Source organism: Penicillium concentricum (assembly GCF_028827145.1).
Source record: "Penicillium concentricum strain IBT 3081 chromosome Unknown utg000001l_segment0_segment0, whole genome shotgun sequence".
NCBI classification, from domain to species: domain Eukaryota; kingdom Fungi; phylum Ascomycota; class Eurotiomycetes; order Eurotiales; family Aspergillaceae; genus Penicillium; species Penicillium concentricum.
The window spans coordinates 6,578,343-6,605,114 of NW_026622754.1; the positions used below are offsets into that span (position 1 = coordinate 6,578,343).

The 26,772-nt window shown below is 47.7% G+C and overlaps 13 protein-coding genes across 13 annotated transcripts; 7 read left to right on the forward strand and 6 right to left on the reverse strand.

Moving 5' to 3' along the window:
• Nucleotide 1: 1 nt before the first annotated feature.
• On the reverse strand, nucleotides 2-1,442 carry N7517_002529 (lipase ROG1 family protein; the record flags this gene model as incomplete). The annotated part of the gene is made up of 2 exons (XM_056720259.1): nucleotides 2-1,310; nucleotides 1,375-1,442. 2 exons carry the CDS (start codon nucleotides 1,440-1,442, stop codon nucleotides 2-4), a joined length of 1,377 nt encoding a protein of 458 aa, XP_056584394.1.
• Nucleotides 1,443-2,130: 688 nt separating this feature from the next.
• rex3 (putative RNA exonuclease Rex3) lies at nucleotides 2,131-4,056 on the forward strand (the record flags this gene model as incomplete). The annotated part of the gene is made up of 1 exon (XM_056720260.1): nucleotides 2,131-4,056. The coding sequence occupies one exon, from the start codon at nucleotides 2,131-2,133 to the stop codon at nucleotides 4,054-4,056; it is 1,926 nt and encodes a 641-aa protein (XP_056584395.1).
• A 290-nt stretch (nucleotides 4,057-4,346) lies between these two features.
• N7517_002531 (60S ribosomal protein eL22) lies at nucleotides 4,347-4,990 on the reverse strand (the record flags this gene model as incomplete). Its single annotated transcript, XM_056720261.1, has 3 exons — nucleotides 4,347-4,473; nucleotides 4,555-4,787; nucleotides 4,976-4,990. The coding sequence occupies 3 exons, from the start codon at nucleotides 4,988-4,990 to the stop codon at nucleotides 4,347-4,349; spliced, it is 375 nt and encodes a 124-aa protein (XP_056584396.1).
• A 1,152-nt stretch (nucleotides 4,991-6,142) lies between these two features.
• On the forward strand, nucleotides 6,143-6,743 carry N7517_002532 (DIM1 family thioredoxin-like protein; the record flags this gene model as incomplete). The annotated part of the gene is made up of 4 exons (XM_056720262.1): nucleotides 6,143-6,257; nucleotides 6,311-6,358; nucleotides 6,416-6,658; nucleotides 6,718-6,743. 4 exons carry the CDS (start codon nucleotides 6,143-6,145, stop codon nucleotides 6,741-6,743), a joined length of 432 nt encoding a protein of 143 aa, XP_056584397.1.
• A 566-nt stretch (nucleotides 6,744-7,309) lies between these two features.
• Nucleotides 7,310-8,716, forward strand: N7517_002533 (translin; the record flags this gene model as incomplete). The annotated part of the gene is made up of 7 exons (XM_056720263.1): nucleotides 7,310-7,375; nucleotides 7,488-7,524; nucleotides 7,642-7,695; nucleotides 7,902-8,035; nucleotides 8,089-8,194; nucleotides 8,284-8,576; nucleotides 8,642-8,716. The coding sequence occupies 7 exons, from the start codon at nucleotides 7,310-7,312 to the stop codon at nucleotides 8,714-8,716; spliced, it is 765 nt and encodes a 254-aa protein (XP_056584398.1).
• Nucleotides 8,717-9,001: 285 nt separating this feature from the next.
• Nucleotides 9,002-9,822, reverse strand: N7517_002534 (glutathione peroxidase; the record flags this gene model as incomplete). Its single annotated transcript, XM_056720264.1, has 2 exons — nucleotides 9,002-9,531; nucleotides 9,636-9,822. 2 exons carry the CDS (start codon nucleotides 9,820-9,822, stop codon nucleotides 9,002-9,004), a joined length of 717 nt encoding a protein of 238 aa, XP_056584399.1.
• A 952-nt stretch (nucleotides 9,823-10,774) lies between these two features.
• N7517_002535 (uncharacterized protein) lies at nucleotides 10,775-11,581 on the reverse strand (the record flags this gene model as incomplete). Its single annotated transcript, XM_056720265.1, has 1 exon — nucleotides 10,775-11,581. One exon carries the CDS (start codon nucleotides 11,579-11,581, stop codon nucleotides 10,775-10,777), a length of 807 nt encoding a protein of 268 aa, XP_056584400.1.
• A 240-nt stretch (nucleotides 11,582-11,821) lies between these two features.
• On the forward strand, nucleotides 11,822-12,067 carry N7517_002536 (uncharacterized protein; the record flags this gene model as incomplete). The annotated part of the gene is given in 3 exon segments (XM_056720266.1): nucleotides 11,822-11,873; nucleotides 11,893-11,916; nucleotides 11,940-12,067. The coding sequence occupies 3 exon segments, from the start codon at nucleotides 11,822-11,824 to the stop codon at nucleotides 12,065-12,067; spliced, it is 204 nt and encodes a 67-aa protein (XP_056584401.1).
• A 1,562-nt stretch (nucleotides 12,068-13,629) lies between these two features.
• On the forward strand, nucleotides 13,630-15,576 carry cdcA (phosphoprotein phosphatase CDC14; the record flags this gene model as incomplete). The annotated part of the gene is made up of 3 exons (XM_056720267.1): nucleotides 13,630-13,678; nucleotides 13,752-14,283; nucleotides 14,337-15,576. The coding sequence occupies 3 exons, from the start codon at nucleotides 13,630-13,632 to the stop codon at nucleotides 15,574-15,576; spliced, it is 1,821 nt and encodes a 606-aa protein (XP_056584402.1).
• A 613-nt stretch (nucleotides 15,577-16,189) lies between these two features.
• On the reverse strand, nucleotides 16,190-18,872 carry N7517_002538 (ATP-dependent DNA helicase 2 subunit KU80; the record flags this gene model as incomplete). Its single annotated transcript, XM_056720268.1, has 11 exons — nucleotides 16,190-16,207; nucleotides 16,261-16,730; nucleotides 16,795-17,006; nucleotides 17,059-17,444; nucleotides 17,500-18,006; nucleotides 18,062-18,122; nucleotides 18,171-18,339; nucleotides 18,391-18,458; nucleotides 18,521-18,584; nucleotides 18,643-18,697; nucleotides 18,744-18,872. The coding sequence occupies 11 exons, from the start codon at nucleotides 18,870-18,872 to the stop codon at nucleotides 16,190-16,192; spliced, it is 2,139 nt and encodes a 712-aa protein (XP_056584403.1).
• A 312-nt stretch (nucleotides 18,873-19,184) lies between these two features.
• On the forward strand, nucleotides 19,185-19,889 carry N7517_002539 (DUF4149 domain-containing protein; the record flags this gene model as incomplete). The annotated part of the gene is made up of 4 exons (XM_056720269.1): nucleotides 19,185-19,213; nucleotides 19,263-19,296; nucleotides 19,369-19,657; nucleotides 19,723-19,889. The coding sequence occupies 4 exons, from the start codon at nucleotides 19,185-19,187 to the stop codon at nucleotides 19,887-19,889; spliced, it is 519 nt and encodes a 172-aa protein (XP_056584404.1).
• Nucleotides 19,890-20,341: 452 nt separating this feature from the next.
• N7517_002540 (sugar porter family MFS transporter) lies at nucleotides 20,342-22,452 on the reverse strand (the record flags this gene model as incomplete). Its single annotated transcript, XM_056720270.1, has 4 exons — nucleotides 20,342-21,579; nucleotides 21,627-21,891; nucleotides 21,942-22,024; nucleotides 22,083-22,452. 4 exons carry the CDS (start codon nucleotides 22,450-22,452, stop codon nucleotides 20,342-20,344), a joined length of 1,956 nt encoding a protein of 651 aa, XP_056584405.1.
• Nucleotides 22,453-24,724: 2,272 nt separating this feature from the next.
• Nucleotides 24,725-26,242, forward strand: N7517_002541 (class I SAM-dependent methyltransferase; the record flags this gene model as incomplete). The annotated part of the gene is made up of 11 exons (XM_056720271.1): nucleotides 24,725-24,769; nucleotides 24,825-24,859; nucleotides 24,909-24,962; nucleotides 25,014-25,020; nucleotides 25,076-25,120; nucleotides 25,170-25,205; nucleotides 25,257-25,375; nucleotides 25,428-25,453; nucleotides 25,501-25,531; nucleotides 25,581-25,935; nucleotides 25,994-26,242. 11 exons carry the CDS (start codon nucleotides 24,725-24,727, stop codon nucleotides 26,240-26,242), a joined length of 1,002 nt encoding a protein of 333 aa, XP_056584406.1.
• Nucleotides 26,243-26,772: the final 530 nt, after the last annotated feature.

Consider the following 26,772-nt stretch of genomic DNA (forward strand, 5'->3'; position numbering starts at 1 on the left):
ATCATAACGCGAACTCATTGTCCAACCAATGCTTCATCACGACCTTGCCCTCTCGGAACCCATCCTTCTCGGCCCGGACGATGATAGCTGCGTGGCTGTGGTGGTGCTTTTGTATGTGGACAGGATATTTCCGAATTCCAACAGCATTGAGGGAATCGATTATGCCAAATTGTTCATGGGTTAAAGCAAGCTTAGGGGAATGTGTCGAGACCTCCGTCGTTGATGAACGTCTAGCCGATGCAGACTCAGCATCGACATCGTTTCGAGCAGACTTCGAGACAGACGATCTAGTGGACTTCTCACGCGCCGTGTCAGACACCTCAGTATCGCTGTTGGACAAATAAGCTGGTTCTTGAATAGCATTGACGTTCTCAAAGGCCTGCTCCACGGCATGCTGAACGTCTTGGATCAAAACCGGCACTCTGTATCTTCCAAAGCGGTCGCCATTTTCGCCAACTTCATGCATACGAATGCGCTTTGAGCTGCGGAATGTTTGGATCCCGGCATTTATCAAGAAGAGTGTACATGCCAGAGGCGCGAGAACAATGATTAGGAGTGACAGAGGTATCCAAATGGTTGCCGATTTCAATTTCTTCCAGAATCGCGCTGCTGCAATTGCAGGTTTTCTCTCCGCCGGAGGAAGCACATGAAGGTCGGGATCGATAATGACATCTTCATAACCCTCGACGTAGTTGATATTCAGGTCTTCCAGATCCCGGAATGGGTCCACTTTAGAGAGACCAGATGTGTAGAAGAGAACTGAGCGGTCATTGACGATATTCGCATACACACTCCGCTGCCGGAACTTCTTCAGTCCAGTTATGAAAATGCTCTCCGGATCAGCCAGAACACCGAGCAGTGGTCGCCCGGTATCTCGGAAGGAATCGACCAACCACATTTGGCGGCCAGATGCCGAGATCGTCTTCGGCCCTAGAACATTGAAAATCTGATCCTTGTACCCTTTCAGCGGGGCTCTCACTCCAACATGTGGCGTGGCAAAGGTCGTGAAGTTCATGGGTTCCAGCTTATCCAGCCAGCCCCGCGCATTGAGCAAGCCGATCGCATAGCGCGCGAGCAGACCACCAAGCGAATATCCAATCACACTTATTTTTGTGATCTTTTGTCCCTTCTCGGCTAGGGATTCAAGTGTCTCCTCGACCTCGTGCACTAATCGTTCTCCGCCCAACTCGATTCCATCGTAGGTATAGTTGCCGCTATTTGCTTTCGGGCAGAGGATGTAGAGGTCACTGCCATATCTTTTTCTCAGCGCGGATGCGATATAATCAAGGTGCGAAGGATTTCCCCAAAGTCTATGAAGATTTGTTGCATTAGCGGGCTTATCAATACGTCATTGGTAAGGGGAAAGTAGCATACCCATGAACCAAAACACAGAGGTGGTTGGCTTTGGAGGTATCCGGCGTTGTTTCACTTATTGATTCCATCTTTGAGAATGGAAATGATTCCAAGGGGAAAGAAAAAGGAGCATACCTACGGAGTATTTAACACGCGGATGTCTGTTCACCCGAAGGCCGCGCATCTGCGTCAGCCCTGGAGCTATCGGCGATAAGGGACTTCCATGCCAGGCGAATTCTCGAAGTACCAACATATATCTATATGTAGATCCGTATGTGTTCATTGTCAGAGATTAGGAGCCCTCAATCACACCGAGCAGAACCATGAATCAATAGGAAATGATATCAGATACAGACCCTAGTTAGTTACGTGTTTCTGCCTGCAATATTAGGCATGTGTTTGTCTTCTTTGCATTGACTTATCACTTCGCTGAACAGCTTCCAATAATGTTGTCCTCTAGTGATGTCAATCTGATCTCTTATCCCTTCAAATCTGCTTTCTACCTTAAGCTCCAGTTGCCTTGTTTGGGATCACGCAGCTTGGCACATTTTTAATGGTCTTCGCCACAAGCAAGCCCTGAATGATGCAATAGCATTACTTGCAATATTCGTTTCGGTCTATTCGGTGCACAAACAAACACAAAAGGGTCGATAGGCACGATAGCCATACATATTAATTATGTATTTCTAAAAATTGTGATCGACTTTGACTAGCTCTTGCATTTAAGACCTGGATATTTACATCTTAACCTGTCTTCTCATCTGGTCATCATTCATCATGTTCACATCGCTCGGCCTTTTTGGGGCAATTCCATGCCCGCAAGGCAAGGATTGCACTCTTTTGAAATGCATATTCTCTCATGATAATGAGCCGACCCCAGCTGAGGCTCAGCCTTTGAAGATTCCAGCGTCAGGTGACGATGGTCCTCCTTCTAAACGGGTCAAAGTGGAAAGCACACAGTTACCGGGGTCCCCCATTCCATCTTGCAACTTAAAAGAATCATCCCTCGAAATGGGACGGCGGTCATCGAAACCAGTCGCTTCCAAGCAAGATCAAAATACACAAGATACCTCAAGAGCTCAAGAAGCCGCCCAGCCTACCTCAAGCCATGGCCCACCAAACCCTTCGGGGAGCGAGCCTGTGAAGCGCACTAATACATCCGTTGGATCTTCATCACAGCTCCCTCCGCGCAAAGCTCCGAAAGAAACGTTGAATCCTCGCATGCTTGCCCATGCACCGGCAACTCATGGCAGTCGGACTGCTATTCTCCAGAAGCTGCACTCCGCCATGACTGCTCTCAATGAAAAGCTACGAAAAGACAAGAATATCTCGAATAGGTGTTTCATCCTAACCCCCGATGAACTCGTCACAATGGCTCTGGACGAGGAAGAAAAATTCGCCAGGGACAGTCCAACCGTTTACGGCAATGTTATCAAACTTCGAATCGTGAGAGTTACGAAGATGGGCATTGACGAATGGGTCAAGGAGGTGATGTCTCATCTGAATGCGCGATACTATAAGATAAATCCCGTCCAAAAGCCACAGGCGATGCCCATGCCTATCAACACAGGCCTCACTCCCGCAGAAGAAATCACAGTTGTATCCCAGCTAGTCACGCCCCTCACTGGCCTCGAAGATCATGGATATGTCACAAAACAGCCCACGAAGGCAGAGATGGAAACCGCCAAGAGAGGTGTTGACGAGTCCAAGGGCTGGGAAAAGTGTGACAGGTGCAGTCAACGATTCCAGGTATTCCCAGGTCGTCGCGATGATGGTGCCCTGGCCAGCGGCGGCTACTGCGACTATCATCCAGGACGGCCCGTTTACCCTCAGCGCAAGAGAACAGACCATGTCACCGGTCCCTCCCAGCCATACTTTCCCTGCTGCAGCGAAGCATTGGGGACGTCTACAGGCTGCACCAGAGCCAATACACATGTCTTCAAGGTCTCAGAGACCAAGCGACTTGCATCCATCCTCCAATTTCAGACAACCCCATCGCAGCCAGGAAAGGGACCACTGGAACCGGTCTCTATTGATTGCGAGATGGGCTACACAACATTGGGTCTCGAACTGATTCGTCTCACTGCAGTCAGCTGGCCTAAAGGCGGTGATCTCCTTGATGTGCTGGTCCGGCCTATGGGCGAGGTGTTAGATCTCAACACACGCTTTTCCGGTGTCACATCACAACACTATGCTTCCGCCAAGCCATATGGCACTCCAATTCCCAGCATATCTTCACCATCGGCAGACGAGAAAAAGAAAACCAACCCACCCCTGCAACTTGTTCAGTCACCAGCGGAGGCGCGCGACCTGCTTCTGAAGCTCCTCCAGCCCGAGACACCTCTCATCGGCCATGCAATCGACAACGACCTCAACGCTTGCCGTATCATCCACCCTACCGTCATTGACACCGTCCTTCTGTACCCCCACCCCAAGGGTCTCCCTATTCGTCTAAGTCTCAAGGCCCTTGCTCAAAGACACCTTGGCCGTGACATCCAGGTCGGGGACAATGGACACGACTCAAAGGAGGATTCAATTGCTACAGGTGATCTTGTGAGAGTGAAAGTGGGTGAGAAATGGAAAGCGCTGAAGAAGAATGGACATAAAATCGAGGGGGGCAAGTTGGTCCATCCGGGTGGCGGCCGAGTATCAACTGTCACATCTTCATGGACAATGGTCCAGAAGAGAAAGCCCAGCAGATGATCGCGGGACATGTATTCCTCATTCCCATCTCATGCATTTTGTTTTTCACTTTTTGTATACGATACCCATTTATGTGCAATCAACGTACAGTTTACAATTTACATTATTATTACGCAGGAATAATATGAGGGTATAAACTTTTTTAGTTTTATTCGTGGCCTCATAGACCAATCTTATCCCCCCATGGCTCTCGCTCTCAATCCAGACAGACGTTCCAAGCGCGACACACACAAGACTAGAACCGATCGATCAACGGGGCAAAGAAACAATACATGTCAGGAGCGACACGCTTATTCCTCATCCTCCTCAGCCTCGTCGTTAACGACGTTGTAGAAGCGGAGCTCGTAGACACCCTTGGAGGTGGAGACGACACGGAGCCAGTCACGGAGCTGCTGCTTCTTGAGGTACTTCTTGGTGCTGAGTTGCAGAAAAGGCAATGGTCAACAAAACTGTAGTCCAACGTATTGGGGATAATCCCGGGGGAAAAGACAAACTCACAGGTACTTCAGGTAGCGGCCGGAGAAGGGGATGTGGGCAACAACCTCGATCTTGCCATCGCCGGACTGGGAGATGACGACGTTCTCGCCAAGGTTACCGACACGGCCCTCGACCTTGATGCGGTCGTGGAGGAACTTCTCGAAGGCGGAGACATCGAAGATCTTGTCGCTAGCAGGCTGGGAAGCGTTGATAACGAACTTCTGGGTAACCTTCTGGGCCTTGCGACCACGAGCCTATACCACATAAAATCAAATTAGCCTACTGCTCCATAATGTCGAGCCCCGGTGGTAATCTCGCGGATTCGTCTTCGACATGGGAGACTCGATAGATTTTTCAATACCGAGTTTCACAGTCCTGTCGAAGACGAGCCCGCAGAGACTCCGGTGGGGGGAACAGCAAAGCGATTTGGACTTCAACGTACAGCAGCGGGAGCCATTGTTAATGGATTGGGGGGGATGGATTTTGGAGGATTGGGAAAGGTCGCAAAGAGGTGAATATCCTGCGCCGACGAGAGAGTGGTCAAGACAACTTCCTAAATTTCACGGTGGAGCCGATTTGGTTATCAAAAATTCACGGCCAGAGGTGTGTCGCACTAGGCTGGATTGGGACATAGGGTAGGGCAAAAGGGTTGATGAGTCAGCTGAATGAGTCATCACATCGCTTAGGCCCGGGGTTATTCGCTATCTCCGATTGGCTCGGCTAATCACGCGCGGGCATGGACCCACCGCCCTGAGGGTATATAATGGTCCCCCCCCCCAGAACTTCCTCTTCTTTTTTTCTTCTTCAGCTCTCTTTGCCTATTGGCTTAGATCAAGTGTAGTATCTGTTCTTTTCAGTTTAATCTCTGAAAGTTTCCGTCCAGGAAACACTTTGATTATTCCTATTTTTGGACCCCGCGACTTGGCCCCTGTGCTTGCGCATGCCTCGTTGCACAGTGTCATTGGGCTTACACTACCCCCGATCGACGCGAACTCCTTTTTCATCAACTGTTCGACTTGTTCGGGCGCTTGGAGAAGAAAGATGTTTGTTCAAAATCAGCCTCCCTTAGCAACTTAAGTATCTTAAGTCGTATTCCAGCTGGCCCTTGATGCCCCCGATCCCGTAGCTTCCTGGTCCACTGGTCACAGACCGTAGGTCGCGTCCTATAATGTACTTCTCGGTCGGATAGCAGGATGAGACGCGCATGAGAGGCCATCCACAATACATTAACACCTTCCAATATGACACTGGCCAATAGACCAAGCACTTTGATAACGCATTGCTATACAGATACCCTAGCCGTCACGTATATCATAGATTGTAGATCACATCCTACGATGTATACTTTTTGATCAGATACCGAGGTGAGGGCTTGGATGAGAGATCATCCACAACTTCATCGCTGTGATGTTTCCAACGCTACACACTGAGTGATACACTGAGAAACAGACCAAGCAGTCTAGACAACTCGTCACCACTATGTACTCTGTAATACAGCTAGATGGGTCACATGACGCGACAGCTTCGATCGCGGGGACCCAATCGATAAGCCTTCCTTTTTTTCCCACTCCGCATACTCCAATCTGTCGACACAAAACCAGCCGTCGCAATGGGTTCTATCGTTCTCCCTCATTTGCAAACAGCCTGGCATGTGGATCAGGCTATTCTCTCTGAAGAAGAACGCCTGGTGGTGATCCGATTCGGGCGCGACCACGATCCCGACTGTGAGTGCCACCCGCATCCATTCGCAGGGTCCCAGACTAACCCACTCTCCTAGGTATCCGCCAAGATGAGCTTCTCTACAAGATCGCCGAGCGAGTAAAGAGTGAGTGACCGAGACACCCAAAGGAAATCGAACAGCAGCTAACAGGCCTACTCCCAGACTTCGCCGTCATTTACCTATGCGATCTCGACCAAGTCCCAGACTTCAACCAGATGTACGAGCTTTACGACCGGATGACGATCATGTTCTTCTATCGCAACAAGCACATGATGTGCGACTTCGGCACGGGAAACAACAACAAGTTGAACTGGGTGCTGGAGGACAAGCAGGAGTTGATCGACATCATCGAGACGATATACAAGGGCGCCAAGAAGGGTCGTGGTCTGGTGGTCAGCCCCAAAGGTACATTCAGTCTCCGTTCTGGTATAGAAACACCATTTGCTAACAGCCGGTTTTTACAGATTACTCGACCAGATACCGATACTAAGCATTGCCTCCCTCGCTGCGTGATCACCCTGGCACCGGCCAGTGTGTGTATCGCTTCCTTACGACATTTACGACGATCACTAGACTTGATCTGGCAACAATAAAACCTGCAAATATGGTCATGGTTCTGGAGTTTTTTGTTTCTGGGGAGGAGTCGCCTTTGCAGTCGTTTTGATTGGGGGTGAACAGTGAACACAAGTCACATACAAGCCTCAGTTTTTGAGATCCAAATCACTTAATATGCAACTGAGAATACCTACCTATTCAACAGCTCTATCAATCATTCCGTGACTGGTAGCTGTAGGCCAGTGTCGTAAATCGTAGTGAGGGCCTTGTATGACCTTCATTTGTAGGAAAGTTCATCTTCAAAAAGTAAAATACATTTCAGGAAGCGATATCACAGCTCATCATATAACTTTCAATTTAAACAAGGAATTGTGGCGTGTTGCGCAAGCTATCCTCTTTTTTTAACATGGATTTTGACGTAACGCACTTCCAACACCACACCTCGCAGATCTGCCTTCAATTCTCTCAAATACCTATCTACAACCACAACCAAGCAACACGATGATTGACCAACGCATTTTCGAGAATCTTCAGACGAAGATCGACGAGGAGACCACCGTCCGAGATGTAAGTGATACCAACGCGTCCTGAGCTTGGTGAATTCTTCGCGCGCCAAGCCTACACCGGAACAAGATCCTTGAGCCAGGAACATCGACATTTAGCTAACGATTCTGGATAGGAGCTACATGAGATTGTCCAAACACTCGCCAGAAGAGGTATGCTCTGCAACTCATGACTTTGTTCAGGACTTCTAGGGTGTCCGCCCTGCCGGGGACGGCACTCCCGGATTGAAGTCACAGGTCGAACATGAAAACTGATATTGATTGATACAGGACGTTCCACACAGGCTATCCTGTCGCGGGCTCATTCCACGCCTGCTGATCAGCGTAAGTATCTATCATTCATCGCAAGTGATATGGCCAGATGATTGGGGTATAATTCCATTCGATCTTTGGCCTCACTGCCTGATCCCTCCTCTTTTCTGTCTCTTTTCCTCGCCGCATAACCGTCGAATTCCTACACTGATCTCCCAGGCAGCGTTCCATGCTATTCTTCTATTTCTCATGAACCATCTTGCTGACTTCTACAATAGTGAAGCCTGTGCTTGACGATGTCACCAAGGAAATTCTTGCCCAAAAGCAAGAGGTTGCTCGCCTGAAGGCCGTGGCAGACCAACATCCCTTCTACAAGTACAATGGGCTATGGACCCGTGAGCTGCAAAATCTGGTTTGTTTTCTGACATTCAATATTCGAAGACTTCTGCTAATCCAATCTATCAGGTCGCCTCTATTGAGCTTTGCGCATGGCTAGGAGGACTCCAAGAGCACAAGGGACCTAGCTCAACATCTTTTATGACCATCGAGGATGTGGGCAAGTTCCTGAACAGTACGTTTTGCTATCTCTATCTATGATAAGCATCACGGGTGCTGTATACGTACATCAATGTCCAATACTAACTAGCCTTCTTTCATTAGTTCCTGTCAACCTTAAGGAGCAGGATGCCTTCCACTTGACGATTGAGGAGTACTTGCTGGCAGTGATTGCCATGGTTGAGGAATTGGTTCGTTTCCCGAAATCTCAGAGCTTCCCTGTCTGGCCACAGCTAATTTCTTCCCAGGCTCGCTTGGCTGTCAACTCAGTCACCCTGGGTGACTACACCCGTCCCATGCAGATTGGCAACTTTGTCAAGGAAGTTTTCGCTGGATTCCAGCTCTTGAACTTGAAGAACGATATCCTGCGCAAGCGCAGCGACGGTATCAAGTACAGCGTATGTTGAAATCATTGCAACGTCTATTTCGCTGTCTTAATTTTCTAATTTGTGTGGCACTATAGGTCAAGAAGGTCGAGGATGTGGTCTACGATCTATCGCTACGGAACCTAGTCCCCAAGGGTGGTTCCTCTGCTTAAATTTAGACGTCAGGGACTCTCGGGCATACCGAGTCTGGCCTCATGTTACGCGGAAATGGATATAGATCCAAGGAACTGATCTAGCGACTATTACTAAATTGGCATCTTTGGTACTGGAACATGAATTACTATTACCACTCGGTAAAATTCCCATCGTAGACCGAAATCGTGAACCGAAAAGGACGAGTAGAGTATGTCACAAGCAGAAGCAGCGGGATATAGATACAATAAAACAGATGAAGGTTTCGCCACAATTATTCAGAAAAGAACAGCTCAAGCACAGCCTTACGACAACTTGGCCTGCTCGGCACCAGCCTCATTCTTCTTAAGCGAAGCAAGAGTGCCCTCCTTCTTGGCCTTCTCGATCTCCTGAACAATAGTATCCTTAAGTCCCTCGGGCTTGGTAAGGGAAGCCCAGCGACCAACAACCTTTCCATCGGCGGAAACAAGGAACTTCTCAAAGTTCCACTTAACGCGCTTCATGCCCAAGATCCCAGGCTGCTGCTCCTTCAAGAAAGTCCACACCGGTGCAGCGTTGGCGCCGTTCACATCCAGTTTTCCGAGCACGGGGAATGTGACGCCGTAGTTGAGCTGGCAGAAAGACTGGATATCATCATCCGAACCAGGGTCTTGGCTGCCGAACTGATTGCAGGGGAATCCGATGACGGTGAAGTCTTCAGGGTACTTGGTCTTCAGGTCCTGGTAGAGCTTTTCAAGGCCTTCGAACTGGGGCGTGAAGCCACATTTCGAAGCTGTGTTCACAACTAGCACGACCTTGCCGTTGAGCGAGGAGAGGGGGAAGGGTGCGCCCTTTTCTGTTTGTACGCGGGGCTTGATTAGCGATTAGGTTCTTTGGAACTTGTGTATGCATGTGATGAGAGGAGAATTTAGACAGGAACAGCACAGAGATTATACGTACTATCGACAGGCTCGAAGTCGAAGAAAGATGTAGCTGAAGACATGGTTGTTATTTGACGGGGATATGCGAAAAGAGGAAACTGCCTCTGAAGTGTTCGCGGGGATAAATAGAATGACGTCGTTAACTGGATAGCTGACCGGAGAGACTTGGCAGAATGTGATATAGGGAATTTTTGCAACGAGAACATGACTCTCTTCTTGTATTCTTCAGATAGTCTAGATGGACCGAGGTCGACTCACTTTCTTACCAATTGGCCACGGGCTGGGCACGGGTTATCCAGATGAGCCGACGGAATTGGAAATCGACCGAGCCGATTGATGATTGGCTTTGGTTTGACTGTCTTTTGATTGGTTCATCGTACTGGGCAGCATAACAGTTATTCCAAATCATTGCTGACTGTCGATGAAATCTAGATTCATGGGCTTTTTATTAGATCCCGAGGTTATACCGATCAGGTTTTGTCAGCTTAGAATCTCATTTCATGAATTTCAATGTGATATATATTTGATCGGATATAACACCAAATAGGAAACACCTACATATGTATGACCATGAGATCATACCATTTGGCAGTTAGCTGCCTATTCCGTCAGCTATGTTATTTGATACTAAGGTATCGGAGGAGACTCCACTAAGAGTCATATATATTAAATGCTACCAAAAATTTCAATACGCTAAGGCTTCTCCATACTGTGTTTGGTCATAGGTCAATTTCCCTTGACTGCAACCGGATTTGGCTGGCCAAGTAGTTCCCATGAATGGGATTCAAAATCCAGCAGACTATATATCCAAAAACATATCGATACAGGTGCCAGACTGTCTCTTGTTGTTTTCGAAACAGGGACATTTGAAAGGCTCCAATAAGCTACAGCTACGCGCTACGTTGGGATCAAGGTTAGAGTATCACTAGAAAAAGGCGTAATGCATTCTCTAAGACCTGGAAAACTAGGGCGACAAAGACAAAACAATTTTTTTTAGCAAGGCTGTTCCTCCCAGGCCGATTACGTGGAAGTCACACGGAGGTATGAAACGCACTGGCAAAATATTGTACACGAAAAGTCAATCAATCATAAAAAATCCCGAAGGATGAGCATATGTGGGAAGAAACGAAGAAACGTGAACCTTGTATATCGTAATGACTAAGTATGGCCAGCCGCATTTTCTGCGATACTAGCGGCGTTAGATGCAAGGCTTTCACCGGTACCAACGGCACTGTTAGCGATGGCAATACCGCTGTTGGCAGGACTGGGAATAGTCTCGGTGGTCTCCCCAAATGCGGCAGTCCCATCGCGCTTGATGGAACTAGGCAGGCCTCCAGCTTTGCCTTCATGGATAATAGCAGGAACGGCGCTCCCAAGTGTGCTACCAGCGAGGTCATTAAGCTGACGCTTCGCAGGTAAATCGGCACCAGGCAGGGCACCAGTCAGGCCACCAGCGTTGGCTTCGTGCATAATGGCGGGAACGGCACTCCCAAGTGTGCTACCAACGAGGTCATTGAACTGACGCTTCCCAGGTAAACCGGCACCGGCAACGGCGTCCTTGGCAGTACCAGCGCCACTAGTCAGGTCCCAAGCTTTGGCTTCATGGATAATGGCGGAACCGGCGCTTCCAAAAGGGATACCAACGACGTCGTTGAGTTGACGCTTCGTAGGTAAACCGGCACCGGCAACAGCGTTCTCAGTAGTACCAACAGCACTACCAGCCATGCCAACAGCGCTGTTGAAAAGGCTTGGAATAGTTTCGGCAGTCTCGCCAAGAGCAGCAGTATTGTCACGCTTGAGGGCACCTGTCGGGCCGCCAGCGATGGAGGTGACAGGCCCAACAATCTTAGTGGCGGCACCTGTGACACCAGCAACAGTACCCTCCACATTGCCGAGGCTGGGAAGAGCGGCAGAGTAGCCCAAGCCAGCGAGAGCGAGTGAAATGGTCAACCCAATGAACTTCATTGTTGCAATAGGTGTAAAGATTCAAATGGTTAAAAAGAGTGAATCGGCGAAGAAGAAGTGTACAGGTATAAAGAGAGCGACTGGAAGTGAATGAATGTCTTGTGTATAGAAGAGAATGCGAAGCTGCTGGATCTAAAGGCCGGATTATATACAATTCTCTGGGGTTGTTTTGGAAATGTGCTCCGCACGGTGATTAATAGCTCCCTCGCGTCTGGGATGATTAGGGGCGATGTTTTGACCATGGCTGTTATTATCGTAACCGGTGCTAACGGGCTGCAATTCATCAAGTTGCGTAAGTAGTTTCACTTTAGCGCAGATTGCACAAAAGAAGGGATGTATGTCCCCAAATAGTCTCAAGTTAAGATGCAAGCGATTTGGTTGGAGCAAATTCCCAGCAAGGTTGGCCCGGATAAGCGGGCTAGTGAATCGTTGAAGCTTGTTCTTATTTGCGCGATATTTGAGGTTATCTCATATAGTCTTATATAGAGAAAATCGCAACGTGGGAGATTTCGCATGGTCTGTTCGAACATGTGTAACCAAGTCAAATATTCTCCGTCAGGATAAGACTAAGACCAGCCAACCATAGGAAACATCTCAAAATCAAGTGAGGGATGCATATTAGCGCATTGGCCATAGGCTAAGGCAAGGGTCGTTACATGCGGGGCTCAAATATGGGTTGATCACCGGCTTTCCCAGGGGGACTGAACGTGAGTTTTCCTAAGTGGAGCGTTTGAACTTTGAAAACAAAATAGTTCCCCGTCAGACGTCCTTGCGTCGACCCTGCATAAAATGAAGCCTCTACCGATATTGCAGCAGCCACCCTGCCCTTGGTGTTTACTGGCGTGTGGAGGCACATTCTGTTTGGAAGGGGAAACTGAAGACCGTCTATTTTGCTTTTGGATACGAAAACGGTCTTCGGTTAGGAAAACTAAATCGCTGGAGGTATCCATAGATGCTTCATCAGAGCAGACTGTGCCCACATGATCATTTGCCCAAAGGAACCACCAGGAATGACCTGCCGAGTGTAGAATCGCCACAAACCATTGAGCATGATAGGCATGAGCGAGGAAAGTCCTAAACAAGCTGCTGTATCAAGCAAATATCCTCCAAGAGCATACAGTTCAGAGGTGCCAATGGTTTACATACTGCATACTAGATAGGTCACTCATGTCAAGCACTGGAGAGCGCAGCGATTTGGACATCATCTCTCACTGGGATGACGATGGCCCTCGATAGTACGGATAGTTACATATTGCAGTGACCACTATGAGCCAACAGTGATATGTCGGCCGTGTTGTATGAGAGGAAGCAAAGGGGCGCGCAAGTGCCTTATTGTTGACTTCATGTACTGACATAGATCGGAAGCCTAACTAGGACCTTGATTGGAAACACGAAGGGCAATTCTCCGCCAGAGACATGCGGTATTCTCATGTGTAATTAGGATATAGGATTCAGAGGTGAAGACTAGGGTGTGGATTCCGAGTGGAGATCTGAGGGAAGTATGAGAAGTGAGTTATGGGGTTTCAGAGTTGATGTTTTATTAGTGTTGTGCAGTTTGTGTTGTTTGTGTTATTTGTGCGGTTTGTACAGTTTGTACAATTTGTCTGTTTATTATGGTGTTGATGTTTGGAATGTGGCAGGCAACGATTAATGCCTGAGGCAACTAGCGTTGTCACGTCAACGGTCGCCACTAGTCCCAAACAGGGAAGGCGCAACATAACAGTGGCATGGCAGCTGCCCCAAACATCATGAACTCGGACTTTGTGTTGATTTCCTTTTCCTCTAATCCACCTGTACAGGTTTTTCGCATCCCTTTTATTTTCTCTTTATTCTTACCATCCTATCCTCATAGATCTATCTCCCTGAGTTTGATCATGAGCGTTTAGGTCTTACTTTTACCGCGACTATTTTCTTACTGGCTTTGCTATCCTCCGAGTCACACTAAAACAACAGGACCTGTAACGGTACCATATTGATCTACCTTCGCTGTTTATCAGCGTTACACAATCACTCCAAGTCTCGGTGGCTGTCAACAAACAACCTCCAATATGACTACCGACTTCAATCACGGCGGCCAGATGATCGAGTACATCCAAGGTTGGTATAATGTTCTTCGACAATTTAAATGTCTTTCACCCAGCATTGAGAGCTAAGAAAAGACATTATCTAGACCGTCTCTACCTTGCATCTTATGATTCTGCTCCCAGTTCCAGAACCCCGTTTCCCTTCCATCTGGATGCACCCAAATCCCCAAGCAAGCGCGCACGTGCCCAGCCCGCCACTCCGAGCAAGCGACGCTCTCCCGTGTACTTTACTGTCGATGACACTCTTCTTTACAATGCTTTCCACGCTGATTTCGGCCCACTCCATATTGGTCATCTTTACCGGTTTGCCGTGCTTTTCCATGAGATTCTTGGCGATCCAGCCAACAGCGACCGCCCGGTAGTCTTCTATAGCAAGACTGATCCCCGGAGTCGCGCCAATGCGGCCTGTCTTGTTGCATGCTATATGGTCATGATTCAATCCTGGCCACCTCATTTGGCTCTGGCACCCATCGCACAGGCAGACCCTCCCTACATGCCTTTCCGCGATGCTGGATACAGCCAGGCAGATTTCATATTGAACATTCAAGATGTCGTTTATGGAGTGTGGAAGGCCAAGGAGCAGTCTCTTTGCGGACTTCGCGACTTCAACCTTGAGGAGTAAGTGCCACTGTTTACACTGCCGAGGATTGAATGCTGATTTTGTTCAATAGGTACGAGAAATTTGAGCGAGTCGATATGGGTGACTTCAACTGGGTTACGCCAGATTTCCTTGCCTTTGCATCTCCTCAGCAACAGCCTGTGGCACCCATTCCCGTCAACACGCCCGAGTACAACGCATTGCCCGCAACAATCTCGGAAATCTCTTCGTCAAAGCTTCCTATGCCGTTCAAGAATGTTCTCGCCCATTTCCACCAGCGCAACGTTGGCCTCGTTGTACGACTCAACTCGGAGCTGTATTGCCCCTCTTACTTCACCGCAATGGGGATCGCTCATATTGACATGATCTTCGAGGATGGCACGTGCCCTCCCCTGCAGCTTGTCAGACGGTTTATCAAAATGGCCCATGAGATGATCACCATCAAGAAGAAGGGCATTGCAGTTCACTGCAAGGCAGGCCTAGGCCGTACAGGCTGCTTGATTGGTGCTTACCTGATTTACAAGTACGGATTCACCGCCAATGAAGTAATTGCCTTCATGAGATTCATGCGACCCGGTATGGTCGTTGGACCTCAGCAGCATTGGCTCCACCTCAACCAAGGTGCTTTCCGTGAATGGTGGTTTGAGGATAGCATGCGCGAAAAACTAGCACAGTCAACGCCTGTCACTCCGCGAGTGTCGACCAAGAAGCGCACTAGCAACGGAGTGGTCTCCACCCCACCAAACAATAGCCACTCCAAACGCGCAGCCCTCGGAGAGATTGATCACAATGAAGCTGCAGCTTACCCAGACCAGGATCTTCCTGCACCGACCCCTGGCCAGCCTCGCAAGTCCCACCGAAAGGACTCACGTCACCACCCTTATTCCAGAACTGCCTCCGGATCCCTCGCTGTTGAAAACGAGCAGCGCAACCACCGTAGCCACAGGAAGAGTAACGAGAGCAGTGAGAGTGAAGAAGAGATCCAGCTGCGCCGATTAGCGCAGCGGACATCGAGGTCTCCTGTTGCCTCGCCCACATCACGGTCTATCAGTTACTCCGCCACCGTCACAGCCAGCTACACCCTCGCAGAAGACAACCACAAGGATCAAGAGAACTGGGTTGATCACTCAGCACCCAAAACTCCCGTGACCCGCAAGAGTGGCGCTGCCCCTATCTCGGTGAGCAAAGTTCGCTCCAGCCCTCGCCGGGCAACAGAAAATACCCGTAGCGAGTCTCGTGGTGTTCGCAAACCTAGTGGCCGCATTGGTAGCAATACCATCAGCCCCGCACGAGCAATTAAGACCATTCACTAGACGTTCTGCTCTCTTCTTTCGCCCCTAGGAACTCTGCATGTTGGCGCTTCTTCTTCCATTCTTCTCGTCCCACTGGGACAATACTTCTGCATACCCCTTTTCCGTGATGCATCTGGATGCTTTTTAATGTTTGAATTTGCAAATCTCGGTCTGTTTTTGTTTTCTGGAGCGAATACTGGTTATTGGGCATGTTGTGCACGGCGTTTGGTTCTGTTGTTGATTGACGAATCGTCAGACGTCTTGCAATTGGGTACCGATTCACTTCGTGCCGCATGTTGTTCTGTCTTTCGCTCTTGTATGTGTCAATTCTACGTCGATATGACAATGCTGTTCATGAACTCCTTCAACTCCATTCCTCCCTAAATCTTTAAATCTCGTATCTTTTGATCCAAATGGTGAGTCATGTTGAACCCAGTCATCTGAGATCGACTATACTTGACTTTTCGTTCCTCGGCCATGCCTTTAACGGCGTACCATATAGCATCGCTCGCACAGAAAGCTCTACATGGGTTGAATGAGGCTGACGCAAAAAAAAAAAAAAGTGTGAATATTCCATATCTCTCGCATGCTATTTCATGTTCCAAGAGGAAACATCAATCCGCTCCCACTCAACTCAATTGGCAGCCAGAAACTGTATGCACCGTTAGCATTCGTTCCATTCCATACCGAGAGATCAAACCTCACCTCTTGAGCCTCTTCCTCCCCAACAGCAGAGCTATCCACCTCACTCTTCCCAATAAGGCCAAGCTTCCCCTTTCTCACGAACCACCACAGCTCCCTCCGATCCCCACCTAGCTCCTCCCGCAACATCCTACCTTTCAACTGACGCACAAAGTCATTATACACCACCGGTTCCTCATAATCCACGAGCTCTTCGCGCATAGTCCCGAGGCCCTCGATAACGCGGTCGTAATTCGAGTGGCCGAGGCTGTGTGTGATTTGGGTCTCAATGATTTTAGCCATTTGCTGTACAGCATCGTGGATTGCATCGATATTTTCTGCACGGGAAAGTGTTTGCTTAAATTCTGGAATTGCGTTCTCGGTGGAAATCTTTGTCCGCTTAGGTTCGAGGCTGAGGAGGGCGTCGACGTCTAGACCTGACAGGGGTTTCTCTGTCTCGCGCTGGCGTTTACGGCCTTTTGTTTTTGGTGGAACTATAAAACGGAATGCGTTGATGAGTAGGGTGTCTCCTAAATGCAGTTTGAGAATTGGTGATACCTTTCTTGACATCTCCCGTAGACATCAATTTCTCAAGATGGGACTTGGAGTTCTTGACCATCTCTTCTGAGGGGTGTGCGAATTCGGTGAGCCGTTCTGATGGGTCAAGGACAGGATCGTTTGGATGCACAGCACGGTATCGAACGGCTGATTCGATACGGTGCAGTAATGGGGAAAATGACTCGTCAATTGGGAGATCGTTAGTGGGTTCCCTGGCTCTTTTGATTAGCTGGGTGACTGGATAATCAAGTGAGTTCTACCTACCCTTCATCATTTGTGGTGACAAATTCCATGCTGTCCACGTAATCACTCATTGCATCTTTCAAAGCGGCACTTGGGAGGTTGCGATGTTCAGTCACAACCTTGCCGGAGACAGTGAGGATCTTATCCAAAGGTGGGAACCGATATGACCGTACGTCTTCTGCAAATGGAAGCTGTACTTCGATTAAGCACTCATAGTCTGCCTCGACGGACGGGGCTAGCAGCACGAGCATTGGTGGTTTGGTTTCTTTGGTCACCAATCGGGCAACCGCATATGACTCTAATTCGTAGAGTGCATGGATGAGAGAAGACAACGCAAGAGAAGCATTGTCATTTGCACGCTGAGGAATGATAATATTCGTGTTGGACATGTGCATGTACCGGTCATACTATGTGGCAAGGATTAGCTGTTATAACACGCGTGAGATTGGCATGGAGACACACCTGGTCCTTCTGAACGAACCCGATTAGCCCCATACCAGCAAAGGTTTGGAGATTTGCGACATTCTCATCAGTTTGCTCGATAGGAACTGCTGTACGTCCATACTCGTACCCCTTGGCGAGGTCATCACGTTCAACGTCAATCTTACCCCCTGGTGCAGACTCGTCTGTGATCTGATAGGTCCGTGATATTCGCACTGAGGCGAGAGCGTCGCCTTCAAGATTGCCTTTACCTGGTGCTTGACTTCCGGGTTCGGTGCCGGAGCGTGGCACGAACGAGCTCGCTGAGATTGGCTTGGCGACGTACGTTCGGAAGTATCGCTCCACGGGTATGGTGATCGCTGTGTCATACTCTTCGGGATTGCCGAGCATAAGGTTTCCTTTGAAAGATGGCATGCTCTTGGTCACTTTGATGCGGGGAATATCCAATTCCGAAACAGCTTGCTCCAGCGTTCCATAAACACCTTCGCAGTTCTCAGCTAGGCTTCGGAGAAGTGTTTCGTTTTCAGCCTGCATAGAACTTGATTAACGTCAACATTCGAATACACTGTAGAAGACTTAGTACCTTTAGACTGTCTTTGTCTTCTTCCTTTACACCGTACTCAGCGTCATCAAAATCGGCACCACTGGATGATATTAGCATGAATGTAAAGTCACATCGGTAAGAAACATACATAACCACCAACTCAATGTTGACTTCTTTCATCTTTTCGATGATATCTTCAATACCATCATCGCTCATCACACCGGTACCATTGGTCACCAGGACGATCTTTCGCTTGTATTTGTTTTTCTTTGTGTACTCAAGGATCATCTGCACGGCAATGACGATAGAAGAGATGGCTTGTATAAAGTCAGAACCAGCGGCTTGATGGGTTTTCAACTGTCACATACCATCGCCTCTGTTAGTATTGCTGGGTTTGATTGTTTCTCGCAGTCTCCGGATATCAGGCATGAGGACCCTGAAAGACAGTTTAGTCAAGTGGTTCGATATGAAACAGTCAATTAATCACGTCACACATACTGGCCAAGACCGAAGAGGACGGAGATATTAGAGAAGTTCTCATCTTCCAAGTCGTTGATAGTTCCTGTTCTAGGCATGAGACAAGGCTCCCAATTGGTGCTGACTCGTAGGCTACCACTCACCATCTGTCCTGAGACCAACCACGCCAACCGTAGCCGTCTTGCGACCGGTAGCCACCTGAAATTGTCAGTTCTCTGGCGTTGAGCAAAGTCGATTCACATACTGTGGCGGTGATTCTATCCCAGACATACTGCATGGCCCATTCGAGATCCGTCATAGGACGGCCATGGTGGCACTCGCCCATAGACCGTCCCATGTCTATAATGTAAACTGTAGCTTCTTTCTCCGCCATGATGATGATGTTGGGAAAATATCAAGTCAAAATTGCTTGAGGCTCAAGACAACAGGCAGACGCGTGATAATTCCACTTGCGGTTTAGACCGAAACGCGAAGGCACATGACATCACACTCTGTACGGTTTGTTGGTGTTTGGTGGTCCGTGCGTCGCTATGAGACTGCTATGCCTATTTGGCAGTGGAAACAAGGTTTTCCCTAAGAACCGGGTCGTAGCGATAACTGCCCACTTCTTCCCCTCGATGCTTGGAACCTCACATCAACTTTATCGCCAACTTAACTCTCCCGAAGTTATAATATATCTGAAATCATGGATCCTCGCCCCTATCATATTCTGAGGTTTGTTTATTAGTGAAAATCATAACTCATATGCTAATAAATGATGTAGCTACGGCACCCTTTTAGGGACACAGTTCTACCAGGTGAGATCGATATCTGAACTGGGCGCATATCAAATCGTCCTCTCCAAAGAGCATTTTCTGACATATTTCAAGTCTTTTGTCGGAGGCTTCGTTGCTTTCCGCGCCCTTCCGCGGCCCCAGTTCTCTAGTCTGCAGACCGCCATCTTCCCCATCTACTTCTCACTGCAAACTGCGCTGCCTGTAGTGGTCGCCTTGACCGCTTCCCACGGCGGACAGGTATTGGGCCTATCTGGTCTAGCTGCACCCGAGAACCGCCTTGACACCCTCTTGCCTCTGGCAACTGTGGCAGTGACTGGGTTGGTGAACATGTTTGTGTTGCGTCCCATGACAATCAATGTGATGCGTGAGCGCAAGCATCAAGGTGCGTTAGCTGCTGTCAATATGTTTTGGTTGAAAAAAAACAATTGATCATTCTAACCTTCGCAGAATCCCGCGATGGAAAGAGGAGCTACGACCCCGCGCCTCACTCCAAGGAGATGCTGGCCCTGAACAAGAAGTTCGGCCGCGTGCATGGCATCTCAAGCTTGGTCAATTTGGCCAGCTTGGTTGCTACGGTTTGGTACGGTGTTGTGCTAAGCAAGAGACTTGAGTAAGTTGACAACAGCAATCAACAGCAATACTTAGCAGGAGGTTCTATGTATATAGCCCTTGTACACATTTCGTTCCTTTTCCCCTATGTCTATTTATCCCTGATTATACATAGAAAAGTTCTCTCTACGGTTTAAGCATTTCGGCATTTTCATCCTTCTAGCTATAAAACCGAGAAGGGGGAGGAAATATCTATAAAAGACGTCTAAAACGCATATATGATTAGACATCCAAAAGACTAACCAAAAAGGTCCACCAGAATTGACAATGCCGCATAAGCGGCCGAATATTCCTGTACTATATAAATAAAAATACTTGATTCGTTTCACCATAGCTAGAGCTCGGTAATACATTAAACACGCCCCATAATCGATTATAATCGGACCAGTTCGTTCGAGAACACTCGCTGCAGCCCATGGATAACAAACCACCACTGTCTCTTCTATATCTGCAGGTTCTAGTCGTTATGCGTTGTTTCTCCCTTCCTTCCTCCCTTGGACGTTATATCACCTACTTCCGCAAGACGCTCGACACCTTGATAGAATTCTGGTAGAGGCTCCAGTCTCTGACGAAGGACCCAGACGCGGAAATGCCACACAGCATTCTTGATCTGGTACGAGGCATGCTTACGAGTCGAGACAGAGAAGACCTGGTCCAATTCTTCCAGAGTAAGAGCTGACGATAGAATATTAGCACAGTTAATCTCAGATCGATCAGGATGCTTACACTTTGTTTCAGGCACAAACAACAGGACCAAAAACCATCCGATTATACACCAAGCAGCGTACCAACCGAAGGCACCCTGGGGTTTGAAAGAATCGACCAGATGCGGCCAAGTGAAAGATAAAATGAAATTAAAGCACCAGGTAGTCGCTGTCGCCCATGACATACCAACGTCGCGGACTTGCAGCGGGAAACATTCAGCGGAATACGCAAATGGGACGGGCCCTTCTCCAGGAGAGTAGAATATTTCAAACAGGTACATTCCCGTGGTGACCATTGCAATCCTCTTTTTGCTTGTTTCATTACCCTCTTCAATCCAGAAGGAAAATCCAGTCCATAGGAGAGTGATAGCAAGGAAGGGAAAAGTGAAAAGTAGCAAATTCCGGCGACCCCAGGTATCAATCGTGAAGAAGGCTGGTAGGGCAAAGACCCAGTTGAGAATACCAGTTCCCATGGATGCCAGTAGCGCGCTAGTCAGACTGTAACTTGCTTCAGTGAAGACGGAGGTAGAGTAGTACGCAATGACGTTGACTCCACAGAATTGCTGCATGAACATCACGATCCAGCTAGCGAGCGTGGCACGGCGGTTTCGTGGGATGGTAAACAGCTCAATGAACATTGCGAAGAAATTCTTGCCCTTGTTAATCTTTCGTTCAAGCTCAACGCCCACATGTGCATAATACAAATCTCTCGCGGCCTGGATGTCCGTTGGACGGAGGATACGGAAATTAGTATAGGCTTTTTGGATTTTGCCATGCTGGATCAGCCATCTTGGAGATTCCGGGCAGAAGTAGACTTGAGCGCAGACAATCAGTGGCAATACGACAGTGGATCCTAGCATGAGACGCCAGCTGATGTCTCGATCTAGACTCATGAACGCAACACCCATTATGTTGCCAAGCATGATACCGAAGGCCGTCCACATTTGCCACATCATAACAAGAGCACCTCGGATTGGAGCGGGAGAGCACTCTATTGAATTAGCAATAACGAAAAGAAAGTTATGCAACAACACTCACCCGCGGCATATACAGGCACTGTACTCGACTTTGACCCAATCCCCAGACCAAGAACAAAGCGAGCAATGAAAAGATTGACCCAGGTATTTGCAACACCTTCCCATACCGAGGCAACAGCTGCAATCACGCATGAGATGAGAATTGTACCACGCCGAGCAAATAATCGATTTAAGGGCTCAGTAAGCCAGCAACCGATAATCGCACAAGCTAAGTATGGGGCACCGACAACAAGGCCTTGGATATTTTTGGAAGTGATGTTGAGTTGCTAGACCAAAAGTCAATTTATACTAGCACAAATAACGATAGGAAACGTACGTCTTCGGCAAAGTAGATAGCCTGGGCACCATTATTGACGGTCTCATCCATACCTTGGACAGCCGCAGCCAGAGAGCACATTGCTGGAAGTGGAAAGGAAGTTAGTCTAGGCCAATGGATCGCTTGAATTCTCACACGTACATGCTAGAAAGTATAACTGCCATGGCTGTGACCACTTATGGGTATTTTCACGCTCGAGAGCCTCCCTCTCTTCCTCCGATAACTCGGGAAGACTGGTTGCCGATGCAGGATTTTGCGAAATGAGAGCACCCTTTTTGAAAGTCTCGACATGATCCATCAAATCGTACTTGGTGCAAAATTCGACAACATCTTTAAAGAGTTGTTCGCGGGAAATTCCGGCAAGGGGGTTTTCGAAGACAGCATTGAGATTACTAGGAGAGCGGCCCTCGAGGTCTGTCTTCTCTTCCTTGTGAACGCATGTGGGATCTGGGCTCTCCTCTATATGCTCTACCTTCTCCGCAGTGGAGTCGGTCCTTCCATTCTCCTTCATATTGAATGAGTATAGGGTGTCAAGTGATGATCAAATATGCCATGAAACAGTAGCAATGTACTGCGCAATCATCTAGCTTCTGGGTGTAGCCAAGTCAGCTGGAAGATGTTCTCATATAAAGGATCATAAGCAAGAGGTAGAATGACCTGATCAGAAATTTGCAGTTTATCATAGCCTATCAGAGCAAATCTAGAGCAATAGCGAGAATAGCTTCAAGCTTCAAGGGTGAGGGGACTGGAGGGGATTTTCTTGCTTTATAGAACAAGCATCCATTCGCCCCCAATTTTGAGATACACTAAAGCGTCGAGCTTGCATTTAGCTCGGGCTGTCTTCCACACGGAATCATCCGCTAGGAAGCGTAGAGTGCGATTCATGTAACATAATTTAGATAGGTAGCCCAATCGGTCAAAAGGGCGGGATCTCTATCGAATTATTGGATACTGAGCCCTTGAAACCTGGGCTAGAGGATTGTCGAACAACCAAAAAGCAGGGCAGATCTTGTACACGGCACAAAGAGACATCCCTGTCATTGGACATTGTCCAAACACTGAGGTTGCCCCTAGGGCGTGAAGTAGACCGATGAATCATGTATCAACTGGGCCATCACACGAATGGACAATGGGATCGAAGTTACGACCAGTAATAATACACTTCAATCCCTAATTACTATATAAACCAAGTAGTCGAAGCATATCAGATTGGAAGAAGTGATCAGCGCAAGACCAATGGGCCGGTTGGATGTTTACGTCATTGCCAACTGGAGAGGTCCTGGGGGCCGGCTTTGTGTCCCTGTTCAAAGGACCGTGCGGGGAAGAACGGGTCAGGTTCAAATACGACTGGAAAGCCCAAATGCACCTTTAGGGTACAAGTAGGATGCCGGAATTTTGAGTTGATAGGTGTCGGCAACCTGGTCGCCTGAGGTTTGAACATTTATTTGGCCTTAATATCCTATTCATGGGCTCGGGGGTTTCGGCCGTGATTAGCATGATTCTCTTTAGGCTAGGTGTGAAAATCCCTAGAAAAGGAAAAAAGGAAAGAAAAAAAGGCCCGTGGCGCGGGAATTTCCGCATTACAAGATGCGACGACCACTGCGCTACTGGGCCATATGTTCAACAGCGAAAAGATAACAGCGAGACTCCCAATGACTTAGATCCAACAGCTTTGAACTACACAATCTCAAGCGAAATTTACCAGTTACTGAGTACAGAAATAGATTGAAAAGCGACATATATTCGTGTCAAAGCCATTTCTGCCATATTCACCAAAGTCCCCCTCTGTTTTTAAGACCGGATACTGTCAGACTGATATCAGGAGAAACAAAATAAAAGTTCTTTTTACTAGTCAAGCCAGAATTAATATAGTAGAATATACGTATAAAGATGGTACGGCAGAATTCTGGGTTGCACCCAATTATAAAGGCGGTACTGATTTTCTAGGCAAAGGTGAACTATATGTACATGACCAATAAATTACATACTAGCTTGCATAAATGCGTCGGATGACAATTCAACCGAAAAATATTATTGAGACTTGGGCCGGAGGGAATATCATTACGGAGTACGGTGAGTGGAATAAGTTCACTTCTTCCTAGTGGCAACCAAGCTGTCGGGACGGTGTCAGTGACTAGCAGCGAATCGAACAATTTTCTGACATGGATACGAGGATGGACAAAAGTACAAAACTTACGTTGTCCCGCCCCGCTCCCTGGACACGGACCTGGTTTCCTGCTTTACTCTCGACTCTGAATATTAACATACTTTGTACGGAGTTCCCTCAGTACGGAGTATGGAATATTCAAGTTTATAAGTATAAATAAGTACATAGTATGGAGTAATATCATTCACAATGGGCATAAATTACCATCCGTGGACCTCGACCCGTTACGCTGTACCCCTGATTGGCCGAAAAAAAGCCCCTTTTTGGCCCTGCGGATCATCACACAACAATCAACTAATCAACTTAGAGCGATCAATACGTTGTCTACTTTTCAAACCAAAGCCGTTGTACGGGATACACCAAAAGCTAAGGGAAAAAAAAAAAGTACATGCTTGATGCAAAGGAGTACTTATCCGGCTTACGGTGCAAATGATCCTTGAATATAAACCTTGGAACGTAATAGCGCTGGACCCGACAACTTGGGACGCTAATAACTGCCTGAAGACAGAGGGGGTCATAAGGGGGGTCATAAGACTGGCTTGCAGTTTTCACTTTTCACCTTTTCTTTATCCCTTCACCTGTTTACGCGTTTCGCTTTCGTAGATCGGTATCGAAGATGCAGCAAGATACACACCGCGCGTCGACCCCGGTCGAACCTGAAGTTAGTATTTCATGTTCTTTTTTTACGCATTTCCTCTGCTTATTTGACATATTAGTCTGAAAACGATGGGGACTCATTATACTCTGACTCGTAAGACCAGGGACTGGTGATTATTTGTTTTTCCTGCTAATTATGATAGACTTGACAATGCCAGTTACACCACAAGTGTGACATCGAGTGTATTGGACTATCAGTATGTTAAATGTGGCTGAAATCTATGTTCAATGGTTGCTAATAATCGCAGATATGAAGTGTGTCACATCGCCACTTCCAAGGTTGATCACGAACTGTGCTGATAAGATACAGAACGGTCGCAGATATCATTCATACCATGAAGGAGAATACATTCTGGTATGTGCTATTAACATATAGTCTTTGTCTCAGACTAATGTTCAAACAGCCAAATGATGAACGGGAACAAGATCGCCTTGATCTGGTGAGTTTTCACTTGTTGATTTCGATGACGTAAAATGTTAATGAGCAACAGAGCCACCACATTTACCTCATGATGCTCAAAGGAGAATTGTGCCAAGCACCAGTCAAAAATGCAAAGCGAGTACTAGATCTCGGGACAGGAACAGGTTTATGGGCAATCGAGTATGCGGAGTAAGTTCTCTGTCAATATGTCCATCAAATCTCCCCCTAACAAGCAATATAGTACAAACCCAAATGCACAGATCATTGGTATGGGCAAATGTCTACAGCGCGATCAACACGGCTAATTGAAACAGGAATTGACCTAAGCGCTATTCAGCCATCATGGTACGTGCTACTCCTACTATAATAACTAGCATAATATTGATATTTTCAGGGTACCTCCAAACTGCCGCTTCGAGATTGACGACTTTGAACAACCATGGTCATACAGCAAGCCATTTGACTATATCCATGGGCGCGAATTGGAAGGTTCCATCCGTGACCATGATCTCCTCTTCAAACAGGCATTCAACAACCTTAATCCCGATGGATGGTTTGAAATGGCGAGCTTCGATGTCAACACTTACTCCGACGACGGAACTCACCTCGGCGCAAAGAACTTTATCTTATCCATTAAGCACATGCACGAATCATCGCGCATGTTTGGTAAGGACATGACATCGTCCATAACCTGGAAAGATCGGATGGAGAAGGCCGGGTTTGTGAATGTCAAAGAGGATGTCCACAAGGTATGTTCCGCCATGCCTTCTTGATGAAAATGAAACCCCATGCTTATTGGTGAATTAGCTGCCTCAAAGCCCATGGCCCAAAGACCCCAAGCTCAAGGAGCTTGGTCGGTACCACCAACTCAACATGCTTGAAGCCATGCCTATTTACACATATGCGTTGTTTTCAAGAGTGCTCGGGTGGACACGCGCCGAGATTGAGGGGCTGCTGGCGGGAATTCGAATGGAGCTGCGGGATACATCGCATCACTTGTACACGAAATTGCGGGTGGTTTACGGCCAGAAACCTAGCGGACCTGTAAATGCCTAACCGATGTGAATAGAAAATTTATGTCCTGAGTCTTATTGCATGAATGCTTCTAAATTTAGAGTTAAGCATGTGTCACGGAACACGGGAGACCCAGGGGCCATAATCTCTCCATCTCTCCACTGTTAATGCCTCAATACTCAGGCAAAGACTACGCACTTGAACCAACTTTCAGCGTAGTGGGTATAAATAGACATCTTTTTCACTTTGAGACTAATGAAAAGCAAAATTCATATTCTTTCTTGCGGTTGGCTTCTTGACGAAGCAGCTGTAGAATGTGCAGTCATGTACCTCGTACGGGTATGCAATCCGTGACATCCCTTGTGAGTGGTGGGCATGCTTTTAAGCCGGGTAATGGAAATAATATGTTTGTTTTCTGCCTCAGTTCTTCCCTTTCTCTTACTTGCTGACTTTGCGAGATCGAAATGCAAATAGATAGATGTACCAAAAAGGTGAGAGGTGTAATTAATATGCATTAGGATATTATGAGTTATGATTTATCGAGGGAGTTAAGAGAGAAAGAGGCTATCTGT